This window comes from Dermacentor andersoni, chromosome 11 (assembly GCF_023375885.2).
Source record: "Dermacentor andersoni chromosome 11, qqDerAnde1_hic_scaffold, whole genome shotgun sequence".
NCBI lineage: Eukaryota > Metazoa > Arthropoda > Arachnida > Ixodida > Ixodidae > Dermacentor > Dermacentor andersoni.
In genome coordinates this window covers 12,258,281-12,284,123 of record NC_092824.1, presented here as the reverse complement: position 1 = coordinate 12,284,123, position 25,843 = coordinate 12,258,281, and the positions used below count along the sequence as shown (strand labels likewise).

Genomic DNA, 25,843 nt, shown 5'->3' with positions numbered 1-25,843 from the left:
CGCACGAACATTTGCCCTCTTACCTCAGTCCCTAAAGCCTTTCCTGTGGTTTCGTTTTCTTCTTCATTCATTGTTATTTGTAGCGCTGCCAATTTTTACTGTGTTAACCCTCTTCTTACCAAAGTAGGCGACAAATATCTCACAAAATACACATATTCTTTTATGCCAAAGGGCACTCCAGAACAGCACTTCATGCTGTATTTTGGTCACTTCCCAATTCGCACGCGTTCTTGGCATGTTGTGATCCAACAACGTAGAGATTTATGTGGGTAAAATTGTACCAACATCAACGAAAACGTCACATTGACTAAATAAATACAAAGAACCACGCACTTAGAAATCGATGTGCATTAAGAACTAGCAAACACGCCATAAAGAGAATGCATTTTATTTACGAAGTGCGATTATTTAAAAAAAAATTGACTCGCCGTCCCAGCCCTGCGAAAGTGGATGTCCAGCGAAGCTGTTGAAAACCACCGCTACAACTGCTGAGGTGGGTATGTAATGCTTTATGGCTTTAGAGCAATAAATGGTAATTTGGTACTTATAATGGTAATTTTTGCACAATGCAGCCGATGGTAGCATTGCCGTTTATTTTCTCTTTGCCGCTTCCGGCATAGACGCTACTCCTCCGTAGTCTTAATTTGCGTTGCCTACCCATAGCGGTGCTGCAACAGCAAGTAAATCAGTTGCCAGGCTGGTTATTTTGCTTATGAAAGGCTAGTGACGTCACTCCCCACGTCGCAATTAAGCTGCCGTTGCCCCGGCAGCTTTCGTCATCTCGTAGAGATACGAAATACTTCGCTATGGCAGAGCAGTGAGCGTGCCTTGTAAAGGTATAGCACATGCACGGCGCCAAGTTGCAAATAAGTACTGCACCGACTATACTGAGGTGACCCTTGCAGGCGGTGTACTGGCCAGAATCACGGGCAAAATACGGAAGTATTACAGTGACCCTGAAAAAGACGGAGCTCAAGGCTGACTTTGCAGTGCGGGAACTCGAAGTGTCAGTGGTGAGCCATTCTCTTCTGTATTCCTTTCGCATGCACCTTTGTTGCCTTGTACAGACAGATCGTAAAATTAGTAAAGTTGCAAAGACGTAAAGTTACTAAAGTTGCGAATACGGGAGGGAAGAAGTCTGAAAGGAGCCGTCGCACATCGCGTCGGCTCTGCGTTTCCTGACTGATTCTCGGTGGAAAAACCACCGAGTCCACCGGATTTCTCATCACGATTCGACGCCACAAGTCAACACGATCATCCCGACACCAAAATCAGGCGGCAGCATCCATATTTGACCATCTGACACCCCTATTCAAGTTTGCCAAGCCGGCAGGCAAGCTAAGCCTAATACCTTCTTAGCAGTCGCCGTCTGCTCCTCCGTACTCGCGGCGATGCGGTCAGGCCTGGCGAGTGAGAACGAAGCAAATGACACCCTAAACGCCTAGTGGGTCGGTTTTTCTTTGTGCAAGATGGAAGTGATTGTGGAGGGAGAAAACGTTTCGAGAGAAGAAGTTGAGGATAACACCGAATGGCGCCCGGTGGGGGAACAGTGCAATCCTACGTGAAATGCCAGAGCAGCGAAGCCAGCAGCCTCCAAGGGAGTAGGGGGAGGCAAGAAGCATGGAGAGCAGCGCATTCACCAAATTACCAGAGCTTTCAGAATGCCTCAACTTCCAAGGGAAGACTACCAGATAATTGTTAGACAACGAGGGGGACTTCGCGTAACCGACTACGGAGTCCCCCGCATTGCCAAGAGCATCTACCGAGCTGCCGATATACCTAGAGAAGCACAAGAACAAGACACAATCTGCCCCAACTGCCAACAAAAACATCATTATGGTCAGCACTCCAAACGAAGAACACGCCAACACATACGAGAAAATTGGCTGTATCAGAAAAGGCACAAAAGAATTCGAAGCCTGCGCCTACGAAGCAGCCTCAGAAAACACCTCCAAACGAGTAATCCGGGGAATGCCGCTAGATTATACCGCCTTAGATAGTACAGCAAACGTCATAATCCCTAAAAACCAACTGCGCGCGTGTCCCAAGCGAATGGGCAACACCACCAATGTGATTGTACTATTCGACGGCTACTGAGTCCCAGACTACGTGAAATACGGAGGAGCTCTACTACGCTGCTCTTTGTACAGTTTAAAACAACTGGGCGTGTGCTACCAATGCGGGAGCTTAGGATAGAGGGCACATGTTTGCCGTACGCCTAAGGACAAAATTTGCTGAGGATTCGGGATGGCAAAACCTCCAGAAAACCAACCACGAAAGCAGGGCGAGTTGCCAGCTGTGCGACAAAGACCGCCCCACGGCAGATCATGCCTGTAAGGCAAAATACAAAATCCAATTCCTAGGGATGAAACGTCGCTGGAAAAAAGCCAGGCAAGAAGGCGATGACAGATACTACGCAGTACAAGACAGGCCATCTGACGCCAACTCCGCGAGGGACCGCTCGTAGTGCTCCCCAAGGCCCCCGTACGAGAGAAGTCGCTCGAGGTCCAGGAGCAGATACAGGTCAAGGTCACGCTCCCAGTCAAGGGTCAGGGAACCCCGAACCCCCTACGCCTCAGCACCAATAAATGTGAATTGGGCAAACGCGGTCAAGGGGGCGCGAGCGGAGGCGAAGGCTTGCTTGTAACCAGAAAGTCAACAAATTAGAAGTGCTAGCACAACGTAAAGAAATAATTCTGCAAAACAATCAGAAGATGTTCTCAATGAGCGAGGATAATCGTGAATGAAGGGAAAAAATCACAAATAAGAAAAGAGCAAGGTTCGACGCGATGACGCAGCAGTTAAAGGATAGTGTAATAAGTATGTAGTAGGGCACTGATACCCCTCTACCAATACGTAAAGCTGTAGAAAACAACAGCGAGGGTATCAGCCAACCGAAGAAAACCAAGGCCGCGAACATGCTGCACGAATGCCAGTGTGAATTTTAACAACCCGTAGATTCACGAATAAGTAAAATTGGAGAAAATATGAAAACCCAAATTTAGGCGATGAAAGAAATTAAAGGCAACAGGGAGCGCAAATCAAAGAGTGGGGAATGGCTTTTACGCAGAAAATTAACACACTAATACGACAGTAGCAAATTCACCATCAGCAACTAGATAGCTATACCTACTGTTGTAGCCAGGAGAGAAGAGCGCGACGGCCATACGAGGAGTCACATAACCACATGTCAATTAGCCTCTCATACGTGTTCGTTCTAACGAAGAAGAAACCCGTGCTGCCGGGTCGCCGTCCACGCCCCGTCACGGGGAACAATCGCGCCCCGCTTTCGCTAGATGGCAGCACCTACAACACCTCCCTAATAGAGCAAAAGAGGTTCGCTGCTGCAGGCGGTTTTACGCACTTCCCACTTCTCGTATCCATGTGGGAAGCGTCCTGGCAGCACGAAAGAGCGTATGTAGCACCTTCACGGAGACCGGCTTTTCTGTGTTGGTCTCCGTGAAGGCAGGGGCATATTGAGTTGGCTGGGAGCTGTTCCTGCGTATAGAACCAGTGTCGCTGTTAACCCAGTAAGACCGAGGCTCATCGGCTGGGGCTTGTACTGACGCTTTATGCTCGAGGTCTGTCAACTAGACGCCGACTCCATAGAAAAGCTCCGGAAGGTCGCGGACTCCATGACGTCTGGGGAAGTCTTCCCTTTGATGTTTCCGGTATTGTTCTTCGAAGTTCCGAAGGCTCTCTTGATCCGGCAGTTGGGGTGTCAGCTTGGTGGAACTAAGAGGATCCAAGCTTGGTTCTTAGCCGACGACACTTGAGTAGTTCCGCAGGGCTATACCCATTATTCAAAGAAGTCTACCTGTAAACTGAAAGCGTCAGGTAACGGTCTTTCGTCTTTGTCATAGAAACCTTGGTGATTTTAGCGCAGCCTCAGCAAATCCATTATCCTGAGGTTAGTGAGGGCTAGATGTAATGTACTTGAAACCGTAGTCTTGAGCGAAAAGGGAAAACTGTCGACAAAAACTGTGAGCCATTATCGGTAACCACTTCCTCAGGAATTCCATGGCGCACAAATAATTACTTGCAGTGGTTGACTACAGCTGCAGATTTGAGTTTCTCCAGCCGGACCAGTTCAGGGTACCTTGAATAATAATCTGTAGCCATCAACCACCACTGGCTCTTAATGTCCATTGCAATGCGTCGCCAGGGTCTTTCCGAAAATTCGGAGCCTATTAGTGGCATTTTCCTGTTAACTCTTGTTTCAACGCATCGCTGACATTACTTCCCAAGGTACCTGACGTCAGTTCCTATAGTGGGCCACCAGACACAATGTCTGGCTCGAGCAAGTGTCCTTCATGTACGAGTCGCAGAACTGCGCTTTCACAAGAAGCAGGGACAACTCGCGAGCAGCATAGAAGAGTAATTCGTTCTCCAGAGTGAGCTGGTGTGTATGTTTGAAGGGCTTTAGGTCCGCCGATAAATCTCCCCTGGAGGGCTATTCTTTTTTGCTCAACTGGCGAAGTTGTGCACAAACGGGGTCTGTTTGTAGAGATGCCTTTAACCACTGAAGGCAAATTTATTTTATGGGAATAGAGGTTTTCAAACAGCATGCGAAAGCTTCCACGTTTTCTTCGAGCTATGTGCGTTCTGTTTTTCGCAGAGGCGCTCCGGAAAGAGTGTCTGCGGCTAGAGGGCTTTGCCTGGAACGCATGCAATCTCGCACTAGTACCGCATTATTCACATCTTCAGCCTCTGCAATCTCAGCGTCTGGTCGTCTAGGCTTTTAGAAGTGAAAATGGGAACCAATGACATATGATCCGTCTCCAGCTTGAACAGCTTGCCGACAAGGTAATCGCTGAACTTTTCACATGCCCAGATTAAAGCAAGAGCCTGTTTCTCGATTTGAGCGTAACGCTCCTCGGTCTCTGAGAGTAATCTTGGCGCATACGCGATTACAGAAAACTTGTCATTCGTTTGCTTCTCCCTGATTAATGCACCAAGTCCGAAGGACGATGCATCTGCAGTGACGATCGTTTCTCTTTATGAATCGTAAACTCCAAGGGCAAGGCGAGACGAGAGCACCGACTTGCATCTGTTAAACGCCTCCTGTTGTGGAGCACCCCAAGCTAACTCTTGTTTCTTTGACAGCAAGAGAGTAAGTGGTTGTAGGACTTCAGACCGATTGGGAACGAATCTGGCGAGGTGTGTTGCCATGCCGAGAGTTCTCTGCAGCTCGGTCCTGTTTCTTGAGTTCTCCATTTTCCGAATTACTTCAACTTTTATTTCGTCAGGTCGTATTCCATCTTGGTCTAACCAATGTCAAAGGAGTATAAGGCGCTGGACATTAAACAAGCGTTTGCTTTCGTTCAATGTCAGTCCAGCCTTGACGAGTAGCTTAAGCACATTTCTGAGTGTTTCATTGTGCTCATGCTCGTTCGAAGTCCAGATCAGGATGTCGTCCATGTGAGAGACAACTCTGTTGATGCCTTGCAAAATGCACGGCAACTGTTCCTGGAAGTGTTCAGGAGTAGACATAATTCCAAACAGTAACCGGTTCTAGCAGAAGCGCCCAAAAGGTGAGATTTGTTTGGTGAGCTTTTTAGAATATCCGAAAAGCGGAATTTGCCAAAATCCAGTTTTAGCGTCCAATTTGGAGAACACTTTGGCCCCGTGAAGAAGTCCGAGAGTGTGCTGCATGGATGGAATAGGATGCCACTCTCTCAGAACCCGGCGGTTCAGTTCTCTAGTCCATGCAGTTTCTCAGATCTCCGGAATGCTTTGGGACGACTAACATTGGCGCACACCACTCAGTTGGCTCATCAGTAGGTCGTATGACGCTGAATTTCTGCATTCTTTGTAATTCCAACTTTTTCTTTTCGTATAAAGTAATCGGGATGCGCCTCGGACAGCTAGGCGCTAAAGCTCTCGCTCCTGCTTGCAGATGAACTCAGTGTTCTCTGTGCAGATTGCAGAGTCCCTTCAACTACGCTCGAAATTCATCTTTCGAGTACACTTTCTCAGCACTTGCATTTACAAATGTCAACATCCGGAGTTCCTTGATTGCTGGCTTGCCTAGCCTCATCTAGGACGTAGACATCCTGAGTAGTGGCACGGTCGCGGTATATGAGTTCGGTTTGTGCCACTCCTGTGGCTGCAAGAAGCTTTCCATCTGGGCCATGTCGCTCGTGAGGATGAGCTGAGAGAAAGTGTATGTTCTTGAGTGTCTGAAACATTTGCTTTAGGAGGATGGTTTCGTCGGCGCCACTGTCAATTTTGAAGTCTGCTGGCTGGCCTTGAACCAAGACTGTTGCCTCCCACGTTCCCGCATCCTATGTCTTGATTGCCCCGAGGAATTCTGCTTCTAAAGTAACTTGTTGGGTTTCAAGACAATTGAGGCTCCTCGACATGCATACGGAGACGTAATGACCCTTCTTTCGGCAGTTCCTGCATGCTTCCGAGCGTGCTGGGCAGAGGGAGCGAGGGTGACGCTCTTGACTGCACCAGCGGCATGTTTTCTGTAAGCAGTTTTTACCGGTGAATGAAAATTGCTTGTTTGCGCCCCGTGAATAGCTGCCGCTTTGGCCTGTTTCGAAGGACGCCTTCTGGTTTGGGGACCGAACGCAACTTTGTTTACAGATGGCACTTCCTTGTGGAGTTCGGCGTGTTGCTGACGGACGCTCTCGATCAGGCGGACGGACTCAAGAGCCCTTTGATGAGTGTGGTCTGCGTCGAGCTGTAACTGACGGGTAACTGCTCAACTACTTTAGGTGGTCGCGCACGAACTCTTCTCAAAAAGAGCAGAGCTCGCAATCTTTCGAAAGTGTGTGAAGCGCAGTGACAAAATCTTCAACCAACTCACCGTCTTGCTGCACTAAGGCGTTGAATCTGGCTCGTTCAAAGATTACGTTGCATCACGGGATAAAGTATTGGTCTAACTGCTCTACAACTGCATCGAATTTCTTGGGGTTCTCTTCACAGAGATCAAAGGTGGCGTAGATTTCCTCGGCTTGCTCGCCCATGATGCGGAGCATATAGCGCGTCTACTTGATGTTCCTCGGGATTCACGCACAACCCTGAAGAGGTCAGAAAATGTTCAAATCTGTTTCCACGTCGGCCACTCGTTCGGCGACGAAAAGTTGGAGGCGTCCGGCACTGAACGAACGGCGCCATGACCTCGAACGTTAAGGGGTATCGTTGCTTGAGTTCCGAGGTGTGAGTATAGGAATCAGCTCACCAGCGTTTCCTTGCTGACGTCATCCTTCGCACGGAGGATTGCTAGGAGCCGATGTCCGATGGTATCACCAGTCCTTCTGACACCATGTTGTAGCCAGGAGGGAAGAGTCAGACGGACAGACTAGGAGTCACATAATCACACGTTTAATAGATTTTCAGACGTGTTCGTTCTAAACATTTAGCCCCCGCAGCCAGATCGCCGTCCACGCGCCGTCACGGGGAACTATCGTTCACCGCTTTCACTAGGTGGCAGCATCTACAACATCTACTAGAGTAATGAAACTCGAAAAGTGGGCCTCTGCTACATGCTTACAACCTAGCGCAGTGGTACCCACTGAAGTAATTCCAAAACCCCCACACCCCAGTCCGACGATCTTGACCGCGGTGGTTCCAAAAAATAATGTCTTGGACAGACGCAACAAGTATCCCATACGGCAATGGAATTGTAGACGCTACGAAAACAAGAAAGCTATTGTACAGCAGTATTTTAAAGCTAAAAGAATCACATATTATCATCTTACAAGAAATGTACGGTCTCGCCTAATTGGCAGAGTACCAGTCTATCGGCAGTGCCGAACGGGATGCCAAAGCTCTTACAGCCTTAGTGTGGGGGAATCACATGACAGTGCAACACAGCACACTAGTTACTGATATAGATAATATGCTAATTGAAATAATACCCACAAGGAAAACAGCCGACAATATCTTCATCCTGAACGTGTACAGTAACCCAAAATTTATACGACATAGATTCTTAACACTCTTTAAATGCACACTGAACACCGTGGGCGACCGAGTTGTGATAATCGGAGATGATTTTAATGCCCCTCATTGCACGTGGGGCTATGGACACGTTCACCCCAAGGGCAGGGATCTTTGGATCGACTCGCAACAAGAAGGTATTAACCTTCTTGTTGCGAGTTAAGGTATTAACCTTAACTGACGTTACAATACCCACTAGGCAAGGAAACACTGTTTGTGGTGATTCCACACCCGACGTCACTTTTATAAATAACATACGCTAATCCCGATGGCTTATTACACAGCAAGACTTGGGGAGCGATCGCTCCATTATTGACATCCAGCTTGCTGGGGGCCCGAACAAACGCAAGGGCAAAGAGCTTAAGCTCGTTGACTGGGTTAAATTCAGAAACATAAGAGAGAGTATTACAAAAGACATTACAGACATCAGCCAATGGACAGACAACCTAAAAAAAGGATACCTCAAAGGCAACACAAATAGTTCCACCGGAAGCTCAGCTTGAAGTGGTGGACAGTAGCTACCTACCTATGTGAGAAGCCAAACAAGGGTTGCAAAGACGGTGGAAAACAGAAAAACAGAAACTCATCAAAACACCAAGAAAAAAAGACAGCCACACAAAACAAGGACATCGAAAAATAAGCACAACAGCTTTGCCGGCCATAATGGGAGGAATAATGTGCCGCCATGGACAACCAATTGTGACTAGGCAAGACATGGAACATACTCAGATACCTCCTTAATCCGTAGGACACAAGAAGAGTGCATAGGCAAAATATAAAGAAAAGTCTTCCTGCATATACAGGCACAGAACAAAAATTCCTCAAGGCGGTCGAACTTAAATACATATCCCAGACTCCGCCATGTGCTCACTCTGAGTACGTGGGAGCATCGAATACCGACCTCGATGGGGAATCCAGCGAAGCAGAGATAAGAGCAGTTTTACACAAACTGAATGCTAAGTCGGCATCGGCCCCGGACGCCATTACAAACAAAACACTACGGAACCTTGACGATGAGTCTATTGGCAAATTAACACACTTTGTTAACGAGTGTTGGAGACAAGGGCATATGCCGCAACAATGGAAAATGGCCCAAGTCGTTCTTATACCCAAGCCTGGCAAGCGCCTACAACTTGAAAACGTGAAACCTATATCACTAACATCCTGTGTGGGTAAGCTGATGGAACACGACTTCCTCGCCCGACTCACTAACTACCAAGAAGACAATGACCTGCTCCCATGCACAACGATAAGATTCCGGAGGAATCTCTCTACACAAGACGTCATGTTACAATTAAAACACCAGATCATAGATGACCCTGGGAGATCAACTCGAACCGTACTCGGGCTGGATCACAATAAAGCATGTGATAAGGTCACCCACCAAGCCATACCGACTCATATAAGTAACTTAGGCTTGTGTCAGCGGACATACAATTACATCCGGAACTTCCTCACGAATACGAAAGAAAAAATCACAATAGGAGACCTCACATCCAAGGAAGTGTCCATAGGCAGTGCAGGCCCGCACTTCGCAAGAATCGATGATATCATCGCAAGGATCTATGATACCACCTATGCTATTTAGCTTAGCCCTAATTGGCCTCTCTAGCAGATTACAAAAGATCAAAGGCTTACACCACACAATCTATGCAGATAATATTACTATCTGGATAAGCAACGACAGTGATGGTTCAATTGAAGAACGATTGCAACAAGTGATCGACACCGTCGAGCCATACTTATAAGGCACTGGTGTTACACGCTCAGCCGAAAAGCCTGAGCTTCTACTGTATAGACAAACATTAAAAGGCCAGAATAGCAGCTTCGTGTTGTTGGTTTTCCATTCTGGTGTTAACAGCGCAAAACGTAGAAGGGACACGAGATGAGAAGACGACACCACAAGCGCTGACTTTCAACAACGTTTATTTGAAAGAAACACGGCTCCTTACACATTTGCCCACACGTGTCACAGATACGTCATTGCACATCATGTGAAACACGCACTTTTTCGAGTGCGAAAAAGTGAGTGTTTGACATGATGTGCAATAACGTATCTATGACACGTGTGGGCAAATGTATAAGGAGCCGTGTTTCTTTCAGAAAAACGTTGTTGAATTTCAGCGCTTCTGGTGTGGTCTTCTCGTTTCGTGTCCCTTCTACTTTTTGCGCTGTTAACACCAACATTAAAGGGCCGACCTCCAAAGCACCACAACACACGAGACGAATCCCACAACACGATATGGACACTCCGTACCAATTGTTGACCGGATACGGATGGTGCTGGGGTTAATCATAAAGGCTAAAGGCACCAACAGGGAAACGGTTCGCAATGTAGAAGTGAAGGTTTCTGATGCGATGCGCTTAATCAAAAGAATCACTAAAAGGCATAGTGGCATGAAAGAAGCAAACGTCATAAGACTCATTCAAGCGTTGGTTATTAGCCAAATTACGTATGTGGCTGCATACCATAGATGATTCGCAGCGGAAAAACAAGGGAACTAAACGGCCTGATCAGAAAAATATACAAATAAGCGCTAGGACTCATGCAAAGCACATGTACAAAGAGGCTCCTAGAGCTAGGTTTACACGACACACTTGAGGAACTGATAGAGGCGCAACGTATTGCACAATACGAGCGCCTCTCTAAAATCAAGGCTGGTAGTTACATCCTAGAGAAACTAGGCCTCATTTATCACGCACAATATGGCACCAATACGATATTCCACGAGACATACGGACTAAGCTCACAGTCCCACCATTACCAAAAAAAAAATATATGCACCCCGTACACCACGAAGGAAGAAGGCCAAGCAGAGCAAAAGCAATGATGGGGAACTTCGGTAACAACAAGGAGGTGGTCCTCGTAGACGCCGCTTGCTACAAACACAAAGGCTGCTTCATCGCAACAGTAGTTGGCCACAATAAACAATGCAGCGCAAGTCTGCCAATGAATAGAGACACACTGAAACGGCAGAAAATACATCTACAACTCTGGCCATAGCACAAACTGACGCCAATTCAGAGACTCAGAAACGGCAGTACGCAACATTGCAAATGGCAGAATGCCCCATGGCACTGCGTGTCCTCAGAACAAGCAAAACAACCCATGACGACAGATGCGTCCACATTCTACGGATTCCAACCCACGCCTCCCCCCCCCCCTCCGGGAGAGGACAACCCTAACGAGGCCGCACACAACGTAGCTCGAGGGCTCACTTTCTGAGCTACGACAGATGTTGATCCCTCGTCGGGGTCCCCCGATGTGTGGGAGTGGGAGTACAGAATGACTTGATTCAGTGATATTGCTAAACATTAGAAGCTGCATAGGTGCGTTTACCCACCACCTCACCTATAGCTCAATAGGTCACAGTCTGTTCAATGCCAACAGTTAGAAACCAAGTCACATAAGAGTCCGACACTACATGTTACAAATGCATACCCAGAAATATAAACGATCGATAAATCCAAAAAATGTGATGCACGAGCTACCTTAGAACACATACTATGAAAAACCAGCCTCCACCGACAGCGTCTGCGCGCATTGGCGGTCCGCGCTGCTCAGCTCAGCCCTGGACGAACTACTCTGGGCCATCCAGCGGGCCGAGGAAGCCGCTAGGAGGCAAGACCTCCTGGCCGACACCGGGGCAGGAGCCCAGCTCACGAACACGCTGCATATGAAATAAAGTTTTTCTGTCTGTCCGCCAAGACGTGTGTTCTCTTGGAAGGTATGTCAGATGTTGCGTTTATACTCTACTGTACATAAATATCTGAATGCTTATTTCAACATATACTAACATTCTCTAAACAGATGGCTTTCTGGTCTTTGTATTAACGCATGGGTTCGAGTTTAAGCGTAACTTGTACGGATGGTTCAATCATTCACAGTGGTGGATTGTTCTTGCCTGATAAACACTTTACGCAGGACTTAAACACCCGCATCGTGACGCACTTCCACTACACGGCATGGCCGCACGGCAAAATGCCACTGTGCACTGACTCGCTGGAGTCGTTCATCACAGCGGTCCGCGCCTACAGCCCTGACGACACTCATCCAATCGTGGTCCACAGCAGGTATTCCTGAGCTCCCAAGTTTTTCAAAGCAAATATCGTCTTTTGCTGCAAGTAGTGTGGAAACCTCTAGCCGTTATGGATGTTTCTGCGCAACAGATTAAATAACGTTCATGAAATCGGACTTAAGTTGCAAGCAGGTGTGTGAATAAAATCTTTCTGTGCAATAGCCCTAGTGAAAGGCAACTGTGATTAATGGTGCTACATTTACACACTACCGAGAAAGAGAAAGAGAAGAAAAAAAGAAGGGACAGGGAGGAGAACCAGCCGCACTCGTCGGGTTTGCTACCCTACAATATAGGTGAAAAGGTGTTAAGGGCTTAGGAAACGAAGCTGAGAGAACGCTGAGGGTGCCGCTTCAGCCATAGGTGCGCATCGAGACCACTCTAGGTCATTGAGGTATCTAGAGGTCTCAGATTGAAGTACTGCTTCGCAGCATGAGATTTTGCTTCAGAGCTGACAAAAAAGCAAGTATATAATTTGTACGAAGGGTCAATGTATGATGACTCCATTGCTTTCTAACGAGGTATTATTATGGCTTGATCTGAGCGACAATTTCTCCCTGAAAAAGCTTAATATTGACATCATTGAATTTATGCAGAAATAGTGGCTTCATATATAAAATATTATAAAGCACTAGCAATCCTTATGAAGCACACCCTCACTGATGCTTTCGCTTAGGCGAACTGTACACTTCAGTGTCTCGTTTCATGCGGGAAGAAATAGTTGTAGGGCTATGTAAGTAAAAGTTCTCTTCAGGCACAAAGTAGGTTCGTCGGGTACGCGATCAGTGCTACTGTTTGGCTGTTCGGGCCATCTGGGCTTCATTTCAGCATGTTTCTCTCGCGAACAATCAATGGACTCGGAGCAACATTTCAAAACCTTCTACGTTTTGCACAGTACTGTAGTCATCATTGCCAGTGTCAACCCTTCTTTAAAAACAAACTTTACATACAACTTGTTGTTGTCGCCATATGCTTAGAGCGTCGTTCTTTGAATGAGCGATACACGCTTCAATTTCAGGTTCGGTGTTGGCAGAACTGGAACATTTATCCTCATAGACAGCACAATCTCTCAGTCTGAGGCAGAAGGAGAAGTGGATTGTTTGAGACAGCTTCATTCTATGCGGCACAGCAGGATGAACATGGTGGAAACTCAGGTAACGTTCTGCATGCTTCGTGTTGTGAACAACGAGATAATGGACTCCTCATTTCATTCCTGTAATTATTTCCTTTAAAGCTCTTTTTGTTGCCACAAGTAAGTGCCGTACCGTTGGCAGGCATTTTATGCAACCTCCTTCTATATGACATTCTTTGACAAAATTAAGGTAAGCAATTAAGCAAATTGCAAGGTTCCTATCGCAGTTAATGCAGCGCTGAGATTGGTTGCGAGGAAATCAGAAAGAGGGAATTTTTTATAATGAAAGGCAAAGGTGACATGGTGTGCAGGCAGCAGATCAGCAGATCCAACGTGCCTTGTTGGAACGCATGTTCACCGAATGTAGTGCACGCTTGAGGGTTGAAAGAGGCAAGCTGGCTCTCTGCACCCTGGGTTTGGGGTACCCGACCTTCCCTTGTAGGCGCAGATGCGACCGTCCACGCGGTTTCCAGGCTTCGAAATGCATGTGCAACGTGAGGCCACCTCCTCCGGTGTCATTTTTTATCCCGTCTAATTGGGGCTTTCCGCGTTGCGGCCCCCTCGCCTTCTCCACCAGCGGCGAATGACCCGCCTGCGTTGGATCTGTTCGCGCCTCCACCTCCAAATCCTGCGTTCGAAATATTTTAAGACATCGCTCCTAGATGGCGCCGCCGTCCCGCAGCCAAGTTCAAGTATTTCTACAGGAAAAACATTGACTCACAGTGGAGGAAAAGAACTAGGAAGTTTAGCAGCAAGTATGCGAGGGATTTCGTCAGCAACATGGCAACAAACAACGTCAAACGCTAAGAGAAGCTGAGGCAATCTCATGGCTCGCGTCAATGGAAAAGGAACCTGCTAAGAGCAAATACTTCAAAGCAAAAAAACAAATTAGGAAAGAAACTGTTTATGATAACTCAACGTGAAAATACTTTTAGAAGCGAGATCAGCATGCTTTATAACGCCTAGTTATAAAGACAGGTACACCAAGGACGAGTAAGCATGTGCTTGCTGCGGTAAAGCAGCGAAACGATGGAACATGTTTTGTAAGAATGTGAAGATATCTATCAAGCTGCCGGTTTAGACTCCTCTGTCCTCCTTGAAGCGCTTGAGTTCAGGAATAGCAGCAAGAAAGTAAACATGCCCGCTAAACAGATTAGTAAGGGGCGATTGGGGGTTTAGCGGCAGAAAAGTAAGAAGACCACAAACAACGTAAAGACAAGATTCCAATAATCGCTCAGAAAGTTTTATGAGGAGAATTATTTGTGTGTGTGTTTTTTTAAGACAGGTAGGACTTTAGGCAAAATAAGAACAAGAGCTTGGTGGCGCAACCCACTGCCCCGTTTCAAAGGTGAGGCTCATAGCATCCATCCATCCACCCGGATGTGAGCTATTCGGCGATAACGCACGAGCAGCAGCACCAACACCCGCTGGCGGCAGCCACGGTCACGAAAGTTCACCACTCACAGCAGTGAATCGAAGCCCCATTTGTTCAAAAATTGTAGCATCACCCGGATAGCTTGCTTCATTGATATAATTCCAATGGACCGCAAATATTCACAGTACACCCGATAGACGTTTAACGCCAGGCGTTTGGACAGCCACCAGATATCCCCACAAATCCTGATGAAATACGGCGGATATCTGAGGGACCGTCCCGTGCAAAAAAGAAAAACGCGTTCGATCGGACGCCATGTGTGCGCCACTCTCGGACAGTCGAACGTCCGTCGGGCATTAAAAATAGACGTTTTTTACTAAATATCCGAATAATGTCCGCTGGATAAAACAATCTGGACATGGACATCCCGGGGACATTTGTGGACAATGTGAACATTGATTACAGGAACGTTCATGGGATATGCAGAGGACATTCATGATAAATCCAAAATTTACACCTTGTTCTGTTTTGTTGGTGTGTCACCTTGCTCATACTGCGGTTTTTTCAATTTTGAGAAGCTGTACTCTACCCGAAAACCAATGTACCAGTTATACACACCATGCTGCACTTGCTTTACTGTGCAATGCATCCACAAATAATTAAGTGCCCACAAAGCAACTGGTACCATCTTACTGGTGCAGGTTGCAAAGGTGAAAACATACATGGACACAACATCCACGGCAGAAGCATATGTTGCAAACTGACACATTCAATATATTTAGTGTAAGTTCCATTGGGTACACAGGCATCAGAAATGTTTATGTGCGGTTCCGAATGCACCGAATAAGCCTAAATGTGCACAACAAAAGGCACTGTGTATCAACTCCAATATTCATCCCAGTTATTGTAGATATTAAGCTGCATCAATGTGAAATCAAATGATGCATATAAGCCTTTTAATAATACTTGCTCAGCTTTGAGGCATAGACTTCCACATAAACTGCAGAAACATCGGATCATTATTTAAAAAGCAAACTGTACGAACGCACTTGTGTGCTTGGCACAGCAAAACATAACCTGTGCCTGAACACGTTAAAGAAAAGCCCATAAGAACCCACACAAAATTTAAAATAAAAAAATGCCAGGAGGAGTATATGGTAACTTATATATGGTATATGGTATATGGTAACAGGATCAATACAGAGGCATAGAAGAGAAATTATAAATGCGTCTTGAAGTGTCCTCAACACAAAGAAAAATTCTAATTGTCAACGCAGTGATGAAAACACGTTTGATGAAGGAAGATTACTAGGATAAACTGGCTTCATCGGTATCTGAAATGCAATATTACAAATATAACTAAACGAACAGTACAAGAGAGCAACAAATATCTGGCACAATGACTATGCACACTTTTTTCCCCAATGGCACAAAATGTCATCCCCGCAGGGGCGTCTGCGTCAGCAAGCGTTTGGTGCGTTGCGACACCACGTACCCGAGCACACGAGGGTTGGACCCTCCCGCGTCTAACCGTGCACGGCTTTGCGTGTCCGGGATAAAGGGGATCCTGGGGGTTGAGCCAATGCCGGGTGTTTGGACCTTTAAGGCCCCCAGGCTGAGGCAACACACCTCTTTGGCCTCTGCTTCACGTAGACGGCACCCCCGGACTGACCCACCCGGGGGAAATTGGTAGTTGCCTTTTCCTGTCTCTCTCTTCCTCCAGTCTTCGTCTTTCTCTCGCTTTTCATCTTTCCTGTCTTCTCCTAGCTTCCACTTACTTTCAATTTTTCCAGGCAGCAAGGGTTAACCTTGTGTGAATAGCCAACCTAGGTTATTTCATATTTGGTTATAGTGATAACGTACAGCTGGCGTTTACAGGACTTGTTTTTTACAGTCCCTGTAGCGTCCCCTTGTAGGGCTCCACGGTGAGTGGGTGGCGTTATTGCCGAAAATTAAATTCTCCTATGGCAAAGTCGTTCCCACTCCTCCTTGATCGCCCTCAGAAAAGAGGGCGCACCGAAGATGTATTCAAGTTCTTTGGTCGTAAAATACCCAACTTCCCACGATTTCACGTCATTCACTCGGAAAAGTCAGATACACAAGTACGCACAATCTCCCCATTTCTAATTTCAATGTCTTTAACTGAGGCTCTTCGTCCAGGTTACAAGGCAACAAGGATGGCAAGTGGAGATCTCCTCTTGGAGCTCCAGGATCTGAAACAATTTGAAAAGTTACCCAGTCTCGTGTCATTTGGGGACGTTCAAGTGACAGTGACTCCGCACCGCACTATGAACACTACCCGCGGCGTTGTCTCAGACGATGATTTGCTTCAGCTGACAGACGCAGAGCTCTTGGAGGGCTTTAGTGAGCAGAATGTTGTCAATGTGAAAAGAATAAAGATGAGGCGGGATGGTAAAGAGATTGCGACCAAACACCTAATACTCACCTTCAATTCGAGTGTCTTACCCGAGTCCATCGAGGCCGGGTACATAAAGCTCCGTGTTAGGCCTTACGTGCCCAATCCACTCCGATGTTTCAAATGCCAGCGCTTCAGCCACAGTTCGCAGAGCTGCCGGGGCCGCCAAACACGTGCGAAATGCAGTGCCCACGAAAACACCACTGAAGCTTGTGCGAACGCTCTCCACTGCGCAAACTGTGATGAGTAGCACGCCGCGTACACGCGGTCGTGCCCATCCTGGAAAAAAGAAAAGGAACTTGTTACAATCAAAGTCAAGGAAAACATAACTTTCAAGGAGGCACGCAGGCGGGTTTCATACCTGCCCAAGAAAACCTTTGCCGATGTGACGCGTCAGGGGGCAGAGACACAACGGCTTCCGGCGGCTGGCCGACCCACAGGCAGTGAGTCGGCAGTTACGCCATCTACCCCCGCGGCGGTTGCAGCTAGCGCTGCTACGCCAGCCTAGCAGACGGGGCCATCGACCCCGAAGGTGGGCGCAGCCGAGGCTGCCCCAACCGCTCCGGCCCCTTCCAGCGCTGGCAACAGCCTGCGCAGTCAAATCCCTCAGGGAGCCCCATAGACCTCCGAGTGGTGGGCGCAGGGGTCTTGCCCTCCAAGGCGGCACTCTCTCTGGTAACTTCTCGCTCGCAAGAGCACGTGTCCGGCGCCTCACAAGAGGCAATGGACACTACACCTATCCCCACGGCGCGCCAAGCGCCTAAGGAGCAGCGAGGCTCCCTCGAACGCTTCAGAAAGGGAGAAACCCCGGTTACAGGGCCTCCAAAGAGCCCTGTAATCTAATCTCTGAAATCTCTGTAATTAATACTTCTGTTTCTGTACGCACAGCACCTATTTACTACCAACATGGATACACAGGTAATTCAATGGAACGTCAGAGGTCTCCTTAGAAACCTGGATGATGTGCAAGAACGCATCCACAAACACAATCCAAAAGTGCTGTGTTTACAGGAAACACTCTTAAAATCAAAGCACACAAGCTTTCTCCGACAGTATATAACTTTTCGCAAAGATCGCGATGATGCTGTCGCATCATCGGGCGGTGTCGCCATTGTTATCCATTAGAGCATTGCGTGTCAACTTTTACAGCTACAAACGCCTCTTGAAGCAGTGGCAGTTCGAGCTGTTCTCCTAAACAAACTCATCACCATTAGCTCTCTTTACATACCCCCACATTACAAATTAACAAAACATGACTTTCAATCCTTTATAGATCAATTGCCAGAACCTTATGTTGTTCGGGGTGATTTCAATGCGCACAGCTGCCTGTGGGGCGACCCTCGTATAGATGCGCGAGGTCGCCTTGTTGAAAAGTTCCTTTTTTTCTTCTGATGCGTGCCTTCTGAATATGAAGGAACCTACATATTACTGTCTTTGCAAACAGAACCTTTTCCTCAATTTATCTCAGCATAGTTTCCCCGTCTCTACTGCCTGAAGTCGAATGGGAAGTTATGAACAATCCTTACGGGAGGGACCACTTCCCCATACTGCTGAGAACATATTGTTACGGGGTTAAAAACAGTCAGACGTATATTTACAAGATATTTACAATAATTCCAGCAGCTGACAACATGGTAGACAGCGCGCGAAGTCCAGAGCGTCGTCTTCTTCCGACCAGGATTAAAACATCTTCTACGTCAGCGTGTCACATGACCCCCGGCGGCTGAAGCACCGGCGCGGTGCTGGTTAGGAGGCGGGCGAATGATACAACTTAAGACGCGCGACGTGGACCTCGTCGGAGCGTTGCTGACCCACGGTTGGCTCAAGAGGGGCGATTTCGTACGTGACGTCAGTTACTTGACGCAAGACACGGTAAGGGCCAGAGTAGCGTGAAAGTAACTTCTCCGAGAGGCCAACGCGTCGCGACGGCGACCAAAGGAGAACCAGGGCGCCCACTGTGTGATGGACGTCACGATGGCGGGCGTCATATAAGCACCGCTGATTGTCCTGCGACTTCACAAGTCGACATCGGGCAATATCGCGTGCTTCTTGTGCTTTGAGTATGGCTTCACGGGCGTACTGGGATGTGGAATTCAGACTAGCAGGCAGAACGGTGTCGAAAGGTAGTGTAGGGTCGCGGCCAAACAGGAGGAGGAATGGAGAGTAGCCTGCCGTATCATGGCGAGACGAATTATAGGCGAAAGTAACGAAACGAACGGCAGCGCAACGTCCCAGTCGCGATGGTCTGTGGAGACATACATGGACAGCATGTCAGTAAGGGTGCGGTTAAGGCGCTCGGTTAGACCGTTCGTTTGTGGATGGTAAGCAGTAGCAAGTTTGTGTTTAGTCGCGCACGAGTGCAGAATGTCGTTGACAACGTTAGAAAGAAAGTAGCGGCCGCGGTCGGTGAGGAACTGTCGAGGGGCGTCGTGGTGAAGGATGACGTTCTCTAGGAGGAAGTCGGCGACATCGGTTGCACAGCTTGTCGTAAGAGCCCGTGTGACTGCGTATCGGGTGTCGTAGTCTGTTGCTACAGCAATCCACTTGTTTCCCGAAGCAGACGTAGGAAAAGGGCCTAAAAGATCAACACCTACACGGAAGAATGGTTCTGATGGTACATCAAGTGGTTGAAGGCGACCAGCAGGGAGTGTGGTCGGCTTTTTGCGTCGTTGACAAAGGTCACACATAGCGGCATAACTGCAGACGTCACGGTAGAGACCAGGCCAAAAGAAGCGCCGACGAACGCGGTCATAAGTCCATGACACGACAAGGTGACCTGCAGTCGGTACATTAGGAAGCTGGGCGAGAACAGTCTGACGCAGATGCTCAGGCACAAAGAAGAGTCGGGCAGGGACGTCCGGGCGCATGTTAGAGCGGTACAATATACCATCTTGGAGTTCGAACATGCGAAGAGAAGGATCGGGCGTCGTTGAAGTGAGCCGTTGAATAAGGTCTTGTAAGGAGGCGTGCCGACGTTGTTCCGCTCCAATATCGCGAAAAGCAGCCAGAGAGAGAACGGTGACAGGTATGCTGGCCGCAGAAACGTCAGGAGGGTCGACAGGATGGCTTGACAAGCAGTCCGCATCTTGATGTAACCGGCCGGTCTTGTACACAACTGAATAGTTGTATTCTTGAAGGCGCAGAGCCCAGCGGCCAAGGCGCCCTGAAGGATATTTGAGAAATGAAAGCCAACACAGAGCGTGGTGATCAGTGATGACTGTGAATTGGTGGCCGTACAAATAGGGGCGGAATTTACCCACTGCCCAAACGAGAGCCAGACACTCGCGTTCAGTGATGAAATAATTGCGCTCAGCAGAGGAAAGAAGGCGGCTGGCGTAGGCAATAACAAGTTCTCGCCCTTGTTGTTTCTGTGCCAAGATAGCTCCAATACTATGGCCATTGGCATCGGTACGGACTTCTGTTGGAGCTGACGCGTCAAAGTGAGCGAGAATGGGCGGAGACGTAAGCAGCCCAATCAGCTCGGTGAAAGCACCAGCTTGCTCAGGGCCCCAAATGAAGGCAGCGTCTTTCTTGAGGAGCTGATTGAGAGGGCGCGCAGCGTCCGTAAAATTTCGGACAAACCGATGGAAGTAGGAGCAAAGGCCCAAGAAACTGCGAACATCCTTGGCACATGTTGGCACGGGAAAGTCTTTCACTGCCCGTATTTTATCGTGATCAGGGTGTACACCAGAAGAATCGACGAGATGCCCGAGCACAGAAAGTTCCCGACGGCCGAAGTGACACTTGGACGAATTTAGTTGTAGCCCAGCCTGACGAAAAACAGATAGGATTGTCGATAGGCGTTCGAGGTGTGTCGCAAAAGTCGGCGACAGAACGATCACGTCGTCCAGGTAACACAGGCAGATGGACCACTTGAAACCGTGTAGAAGGGTGTATCGTCAGGTCGCGCATGCGCTCCTGGAATGGCCCCTTCCGATCGGACTGATCAGCGAAGCACGTGTCTGTTATCGGACAGTCAACCAAAGCTATATATACCTGTAAGCATCCCTGAATAAAACACACTTCTTGTTCTTGTTGCATCCATGCTGGTGGTCGTCACTGCACACCGGAACATGGTGTCAGAAGTGGGATAGAATTGCTCAAGCAGGAACGCATCGAAAGAAGGGCGTCTCAGTGAACCGACAAGATGGATTTAGTGAAGCCGCCGCAACCGCTAGTGCTGTCTGGGAACAGCGCAAGGAATTGGTGCCTGTTCAAGCAGAGATTCGAGCTGTTCTTGCAAGCAACAGAAACGGCGAAAGCACCGAGGTCCGAGCCAGCCAAGACTGCGCTCCTGCTCACCATTGCTGGAGAGGACGCCCTAGAGGTATTCAACAATTTTTCGTTTTCGGACGACGAAAGTAAAGAGGATTATGGAACAGTGACGGGAAAGTTCGAAGAATATTGTCGGCAACAGCAAAACGAGGTGCATGAACGGTATGTCTTCCGTACAAGGACTCAAGCGGAAGGGGAGCCTTTTGAGCATTTCGCTCGAGACCTGAGGAAGCTAGCCCAAAGTTGCAATTTTGGGGACCTAAGTGATTCTATGGTCAGAGACCAGATTGTTTTCGGCACCGTTGACCCAGAATTGCGAAAGAAGTTGCTGAAGGTTAAGGACCTTACATTGCGCAAAGCCGAAGAAATCTGCAAGGCGGAAGAAGTATGTGCCGAGCAAAACAATGCATGGGTTCAAGCAGAAAAACAAGTGGCACCAATCGAAATGCGCAGTTCGAATGTTCAGCGTGCGCAGTGCAAATGTCTGGCACGCGAGGAACTTGCCTCAGGCTCCGAGCAAAGTTACGCTCAACCTGAAACGGAAGTAGCGCAGATCAAAACAAAGAGGCAATTCAAATGTTCCAAGTGCAACCGCATCCACGAACGTGGAAGGTGCCCAGCCTTTGGAAAAACATGTTTCTCGTGCCGTGGCGCTAACCACTTTTCGGCTTGTTGTAGGAAAGGTCCTCACATAAGCGCTGTGAGGGACGAGCACGCCGATTTTGAAATCCTGGATGTTGGCGTGGGCAACAAAGCTGATTGGGTTATCGACGCCCAAGTCGCGTCCCAACTGGTGTCTCTGAAGGTAGACACGGGCTCGCAAGCCAACTTGCTGCCTTACACCATTTTTCAAAGGCTCAAGGTGAATCAATGTTTGAAGACAAGCCCCTCTGTTCTGCGCTCATACAGTGGCAACGTCATCAAGCATATCGGCGTGGCTACGCTACCAGTGACTGTGAACAACCGGAGCCAGTACTTTGACTTTTTTATCGTCAGGAAGAGCAACCACGCCATCCTTGGGCTGTCGGCGAGCGAAACTTTGGGACTGGTGTCGCGTACTGTGGATTCTGTTCACATGAACAGTACTGACCAAATGACGAAGGAATTCCCAGAGTTGTTTCAGGGTATCGGCTGCCTGGCACGCCCGTACCACATGGTCCTGCGGGAGGAAGCAACGCCGGTGGTCCAGCCGGTGCGACGGGTGCCCATGGCATTGCGCGAGCCTCTCCGAGAAGAGTTGGACCGCATGGAACGTGCAGGCATTCTGGTCAAAGTCAGCGAGCCGACGGATTGGGTAAGCCCTTTTGTCGCGGCAAGGAAAAAGGATGGCAAACTTCGCATATGCATTGATCCCAGGCGCATTAACGCAGGCATAAAGCGAGAGCACTATCAATTGCCCAAAAGAGAAGATATTGAGGCAGAGCTGGCCGGAGCAACATTTTTTACGCGCCTCGACGCGTACTCGGTTTTTCATCAAATCCCTCTTGATGATGCCACTTCAAGGATATGCACAATTGGAACGCCGTTTGGTCGTTATCGCTTCTTGAGACTGCCCTTCGGAATCGCTTCCGCACCGGAAGTCTTCCAAAAAGCCATGAATGAAATATTTGACCAGGCCCCAGGTGTGCGTATATATATCGACGACATACTCGTATGGGGGAGCACGAGGGAAGAGCATGATAGCCGCCTCCGTACGGTTCTGAATTTAGCAAGGAAGGCCGGCCTAACGTTTAATGCAACAAAATGTAGATTCGGGGTGACTAAAATTGACTTCTTGGGCGATGTGATCAGCCAACACGGAATAAGTCCGAACCCAACAATGACGTCAGTATTAAGCGAAATGCCTCAGCCAAGCGACAAAGCAGGCGTCCAAAGAATGTTGGGGGTCGTAAACTACTTCGGTAAATACATACCTCACTTGGCAGAAAGAACAACGCTACTGCGAAGCCTAATTAAGGACACGGTCTTTGAGTGGTCTCAAAACCATTGCAACGAGTGGCAAGCTATCTGCCGTATTCTAAGCAGTGCGCCACTGCTAGCCATATTTGATCCGACCCGAGAAACCAAAATCTCTTCTGACGCATCACAGAATGGGATCGGCTCCGCCCTACTTCAGCGGTATGGTGACAGTTGGCGGCCAGTAGCCTACGCTTCCCGGACAATGTCCGAGGCGGAACAAAGATACGCCCAAATAGAAAAAGAAACAATGGCTATAACATTTGGGTGCGAAAAATTTTTTCACTTTGTGTATGGCCGCAAATTTATCGTTGAAACCGACCACAGACCATTGCTAGCTATCGCGGCTAAAGCCATTGCAGACATGCCTCCAAGATTACAGCGTTTTTTCTTGCGCTTATTAAGATACGATTATGTCATTCACTTTGTCCCAGGGAAAGAACTGCTCCTGGCTGACATGCTATCCAGATCGTCGCCTGTCTCTCCCCGCAGCGAGGATAGCTTCACAGATGACGTCGACATACATGCAGTGGGCGTGGCTTTAGAATTGGTGAGCAAGAAAATGTTAGACAGACTAGCAGAAGCAACAGCCGCTGACCCAGACTTGCAAATTGTGTTGCGCTGCCTTAGGAACGGCGAAGAAATTAGTGGCGCGATGAAACCGGTTTCCCCTGAGTTATCAGAAGTACAAGGCATGGTGATGAAGGGATCAAAGGTTGTTATCCCAAAGCTCATGAGAGCTGAGATGCTCACTCGTATTCACGAAGGACACTTAGGCATAAATAAGTGCAAAGCAATTGCCCGACGCTTGGTGTTCTGGCCAGGACTGAGCGGGGACATAGAAAATTTAGTCAAGTCGTGCGCCGTTTGTCAGAAATACGCATATAAGCAGCCCAGCGAACCGATATTACCTCGACAGATCCCAGAACATGCCTGGTACCGTGTTGGGGTTGATCTCTTCATGTACGGCGCAGCCTCCTACTTATGTGTGTTTGATGCATTCTCAAATTTTCCGGAAGTCGAGAAACTAGCTGACACAACAACAAGAACTGTCATAAGTAAACTTAGTGCAGTTTTTGCACGATACGGAATTCCCATGGAAGTCTGCACCGATAACGGTCCGCAGTTCTCATCCCATGAATTTGCCCTGTTCGCATCCAGATACGACTTCAAACACGTGACGTCAAGTCCACGGTTCCCGCAGTCCAATGGTCTCGCCGAGAAGGGTGTCCAAATCGTCAAAAGGATCATGAAGAAAACAAGTGAAACGAGGGAGGACTTCTGGCTGGGTCTACTCTCCTATCGTTCGGCCCCTCTTGAAGACGGCCGCTCCCCAGGAGAATTGCTTCAGGGCAGAAGGTTACGTACGCGGCTGCCAGACTTCTGGGCGTGCCCCAGGAAACAAGCACTTAGGCGCCAACCTCTGCAATTGGCAAGCAGGAAACCCCTACCCGAACTCCAGAAAGATGCAGTAGTAAGAGTACGGGGAGACACGTGGGACCGCAAGGCTAGAGTCATGGACCTGGTGGCGCCGAGGTCCTATCGCGTCGCTACAGAGGACAACCAAATACTCCGACGCAACCGGCAACACCTTCTAGCCACACGTGAGCTTTTCCACGCGGACTTGGGAGAAGATGAATCCGAGAGCGAGGAGGTTTCCCAGGCGACGATGCCGAGGAGGGCGTCGCCATCAGAATCAACCGCAACTACGCCATTTCAAGCAACGACAGCTGCTTCACAGTCAACAATGCTGCCCACGCAAGCGGTGCCAAGGCGATCCACCCGGCAAAGACAGCAACCCAATCGTCTGCATTACGGCCGGATTTTAAACAAGTCTCGCATCTTACACTCAACTTATAACATTATCCCGGGGGAAGATGTATCGTCAGGTCGCGCATGCGCTCCTGGAATGGCCCCTTCCGATCGGACTGATCAGCGAAGCACGTGTCTGTTATCGGACAGTCAACCAAAGCTATATATACCTGTAAGCATCCCTGAATAAAACACACTTCTTGTTCTTGTTGCATCCATGCTGGTGGTCGTCACTGCACACCGGAACAAAGGGCGTCCATCATTCGTTCAAATGTGGCTGGGGCATTACGTAAACCGAAAGGCATCACTTTGAACTGATACAGGCCATCGGGAGTAATAAAAGCTGTCTTCTCGCGGTCCATGTCATCGACGGCAATTTGCCTGTAGCCGGAGCGAAGGTCGATGGACGAAAAATATTGTGCTCTATGCAGGCAATCCAGGGCATCGTCAATGCGTGGTAGCGGATAGACGTCTTTCTTTGTGACCTCGTTGAGGTGTCGATAAACGACGCAATATCGCCAACTGTTGTCTTTCTTTTTAACTAGTACAACAGGCGATGCCATGGGCTGCAAGAAGGTTCGATGATGTCTCGAGAAAGCATCTTGTCAACTTCATGTTGGATAATATGTCGCTCGGTAGGCGAGACGCGGTAGGGTCACCGATGGATCGGGCTCGCATCACCGGTGTTTATTCGATGTTTTGCGAGAGATGTTTGCCCTAGAGGGCGCTCTCCAAGGTCGAATATGTCCCAGTATGAGGCAAGCAGGCAACGTAGTTCTTGAGCATGCTGGGGCGGAAGATCGGGGGCAATCATTTTTGTTAGGGCATTCAAGTCTGAAGGGACAGGG

The 25,843-nt window shown here is 48.5% G+C and overlaps 1 protein-coding gene across 3 annotated transcripts in view; it reads left to right on the top strand.

The window, feature by feature from the left end:
• The window catches only part of LOC126517672 (receptor-type tyrosine-protein phosphatase mu-like), a 153,568-nt gene that overhangs the window by 47,440 nt on the left and 80,285 nt on the right, over positions 1 to 25,843 (top strand). For all 3 annotated transcript variants that reach the window (XM_072285627.1, XM_072285628.1, XM_072285626.1), the window contains exons 8-10: positions 906 to 1,013; positions 11,879 to 12,027; positions 13,048 to 13,183. In XM_072285627.1, the coding sequence (XP_072141728.1) occupies positions 906 to 1,013; positions 11,879 to 12,027; positions 13,048 to 13,183 (393 nt within the window). The remainder of the gene's footprint in view (positions 1 to 905; positions 1,014 to 11,878; positions 12,028 to 13,047; positions 13,184 to 25,843) is intronic.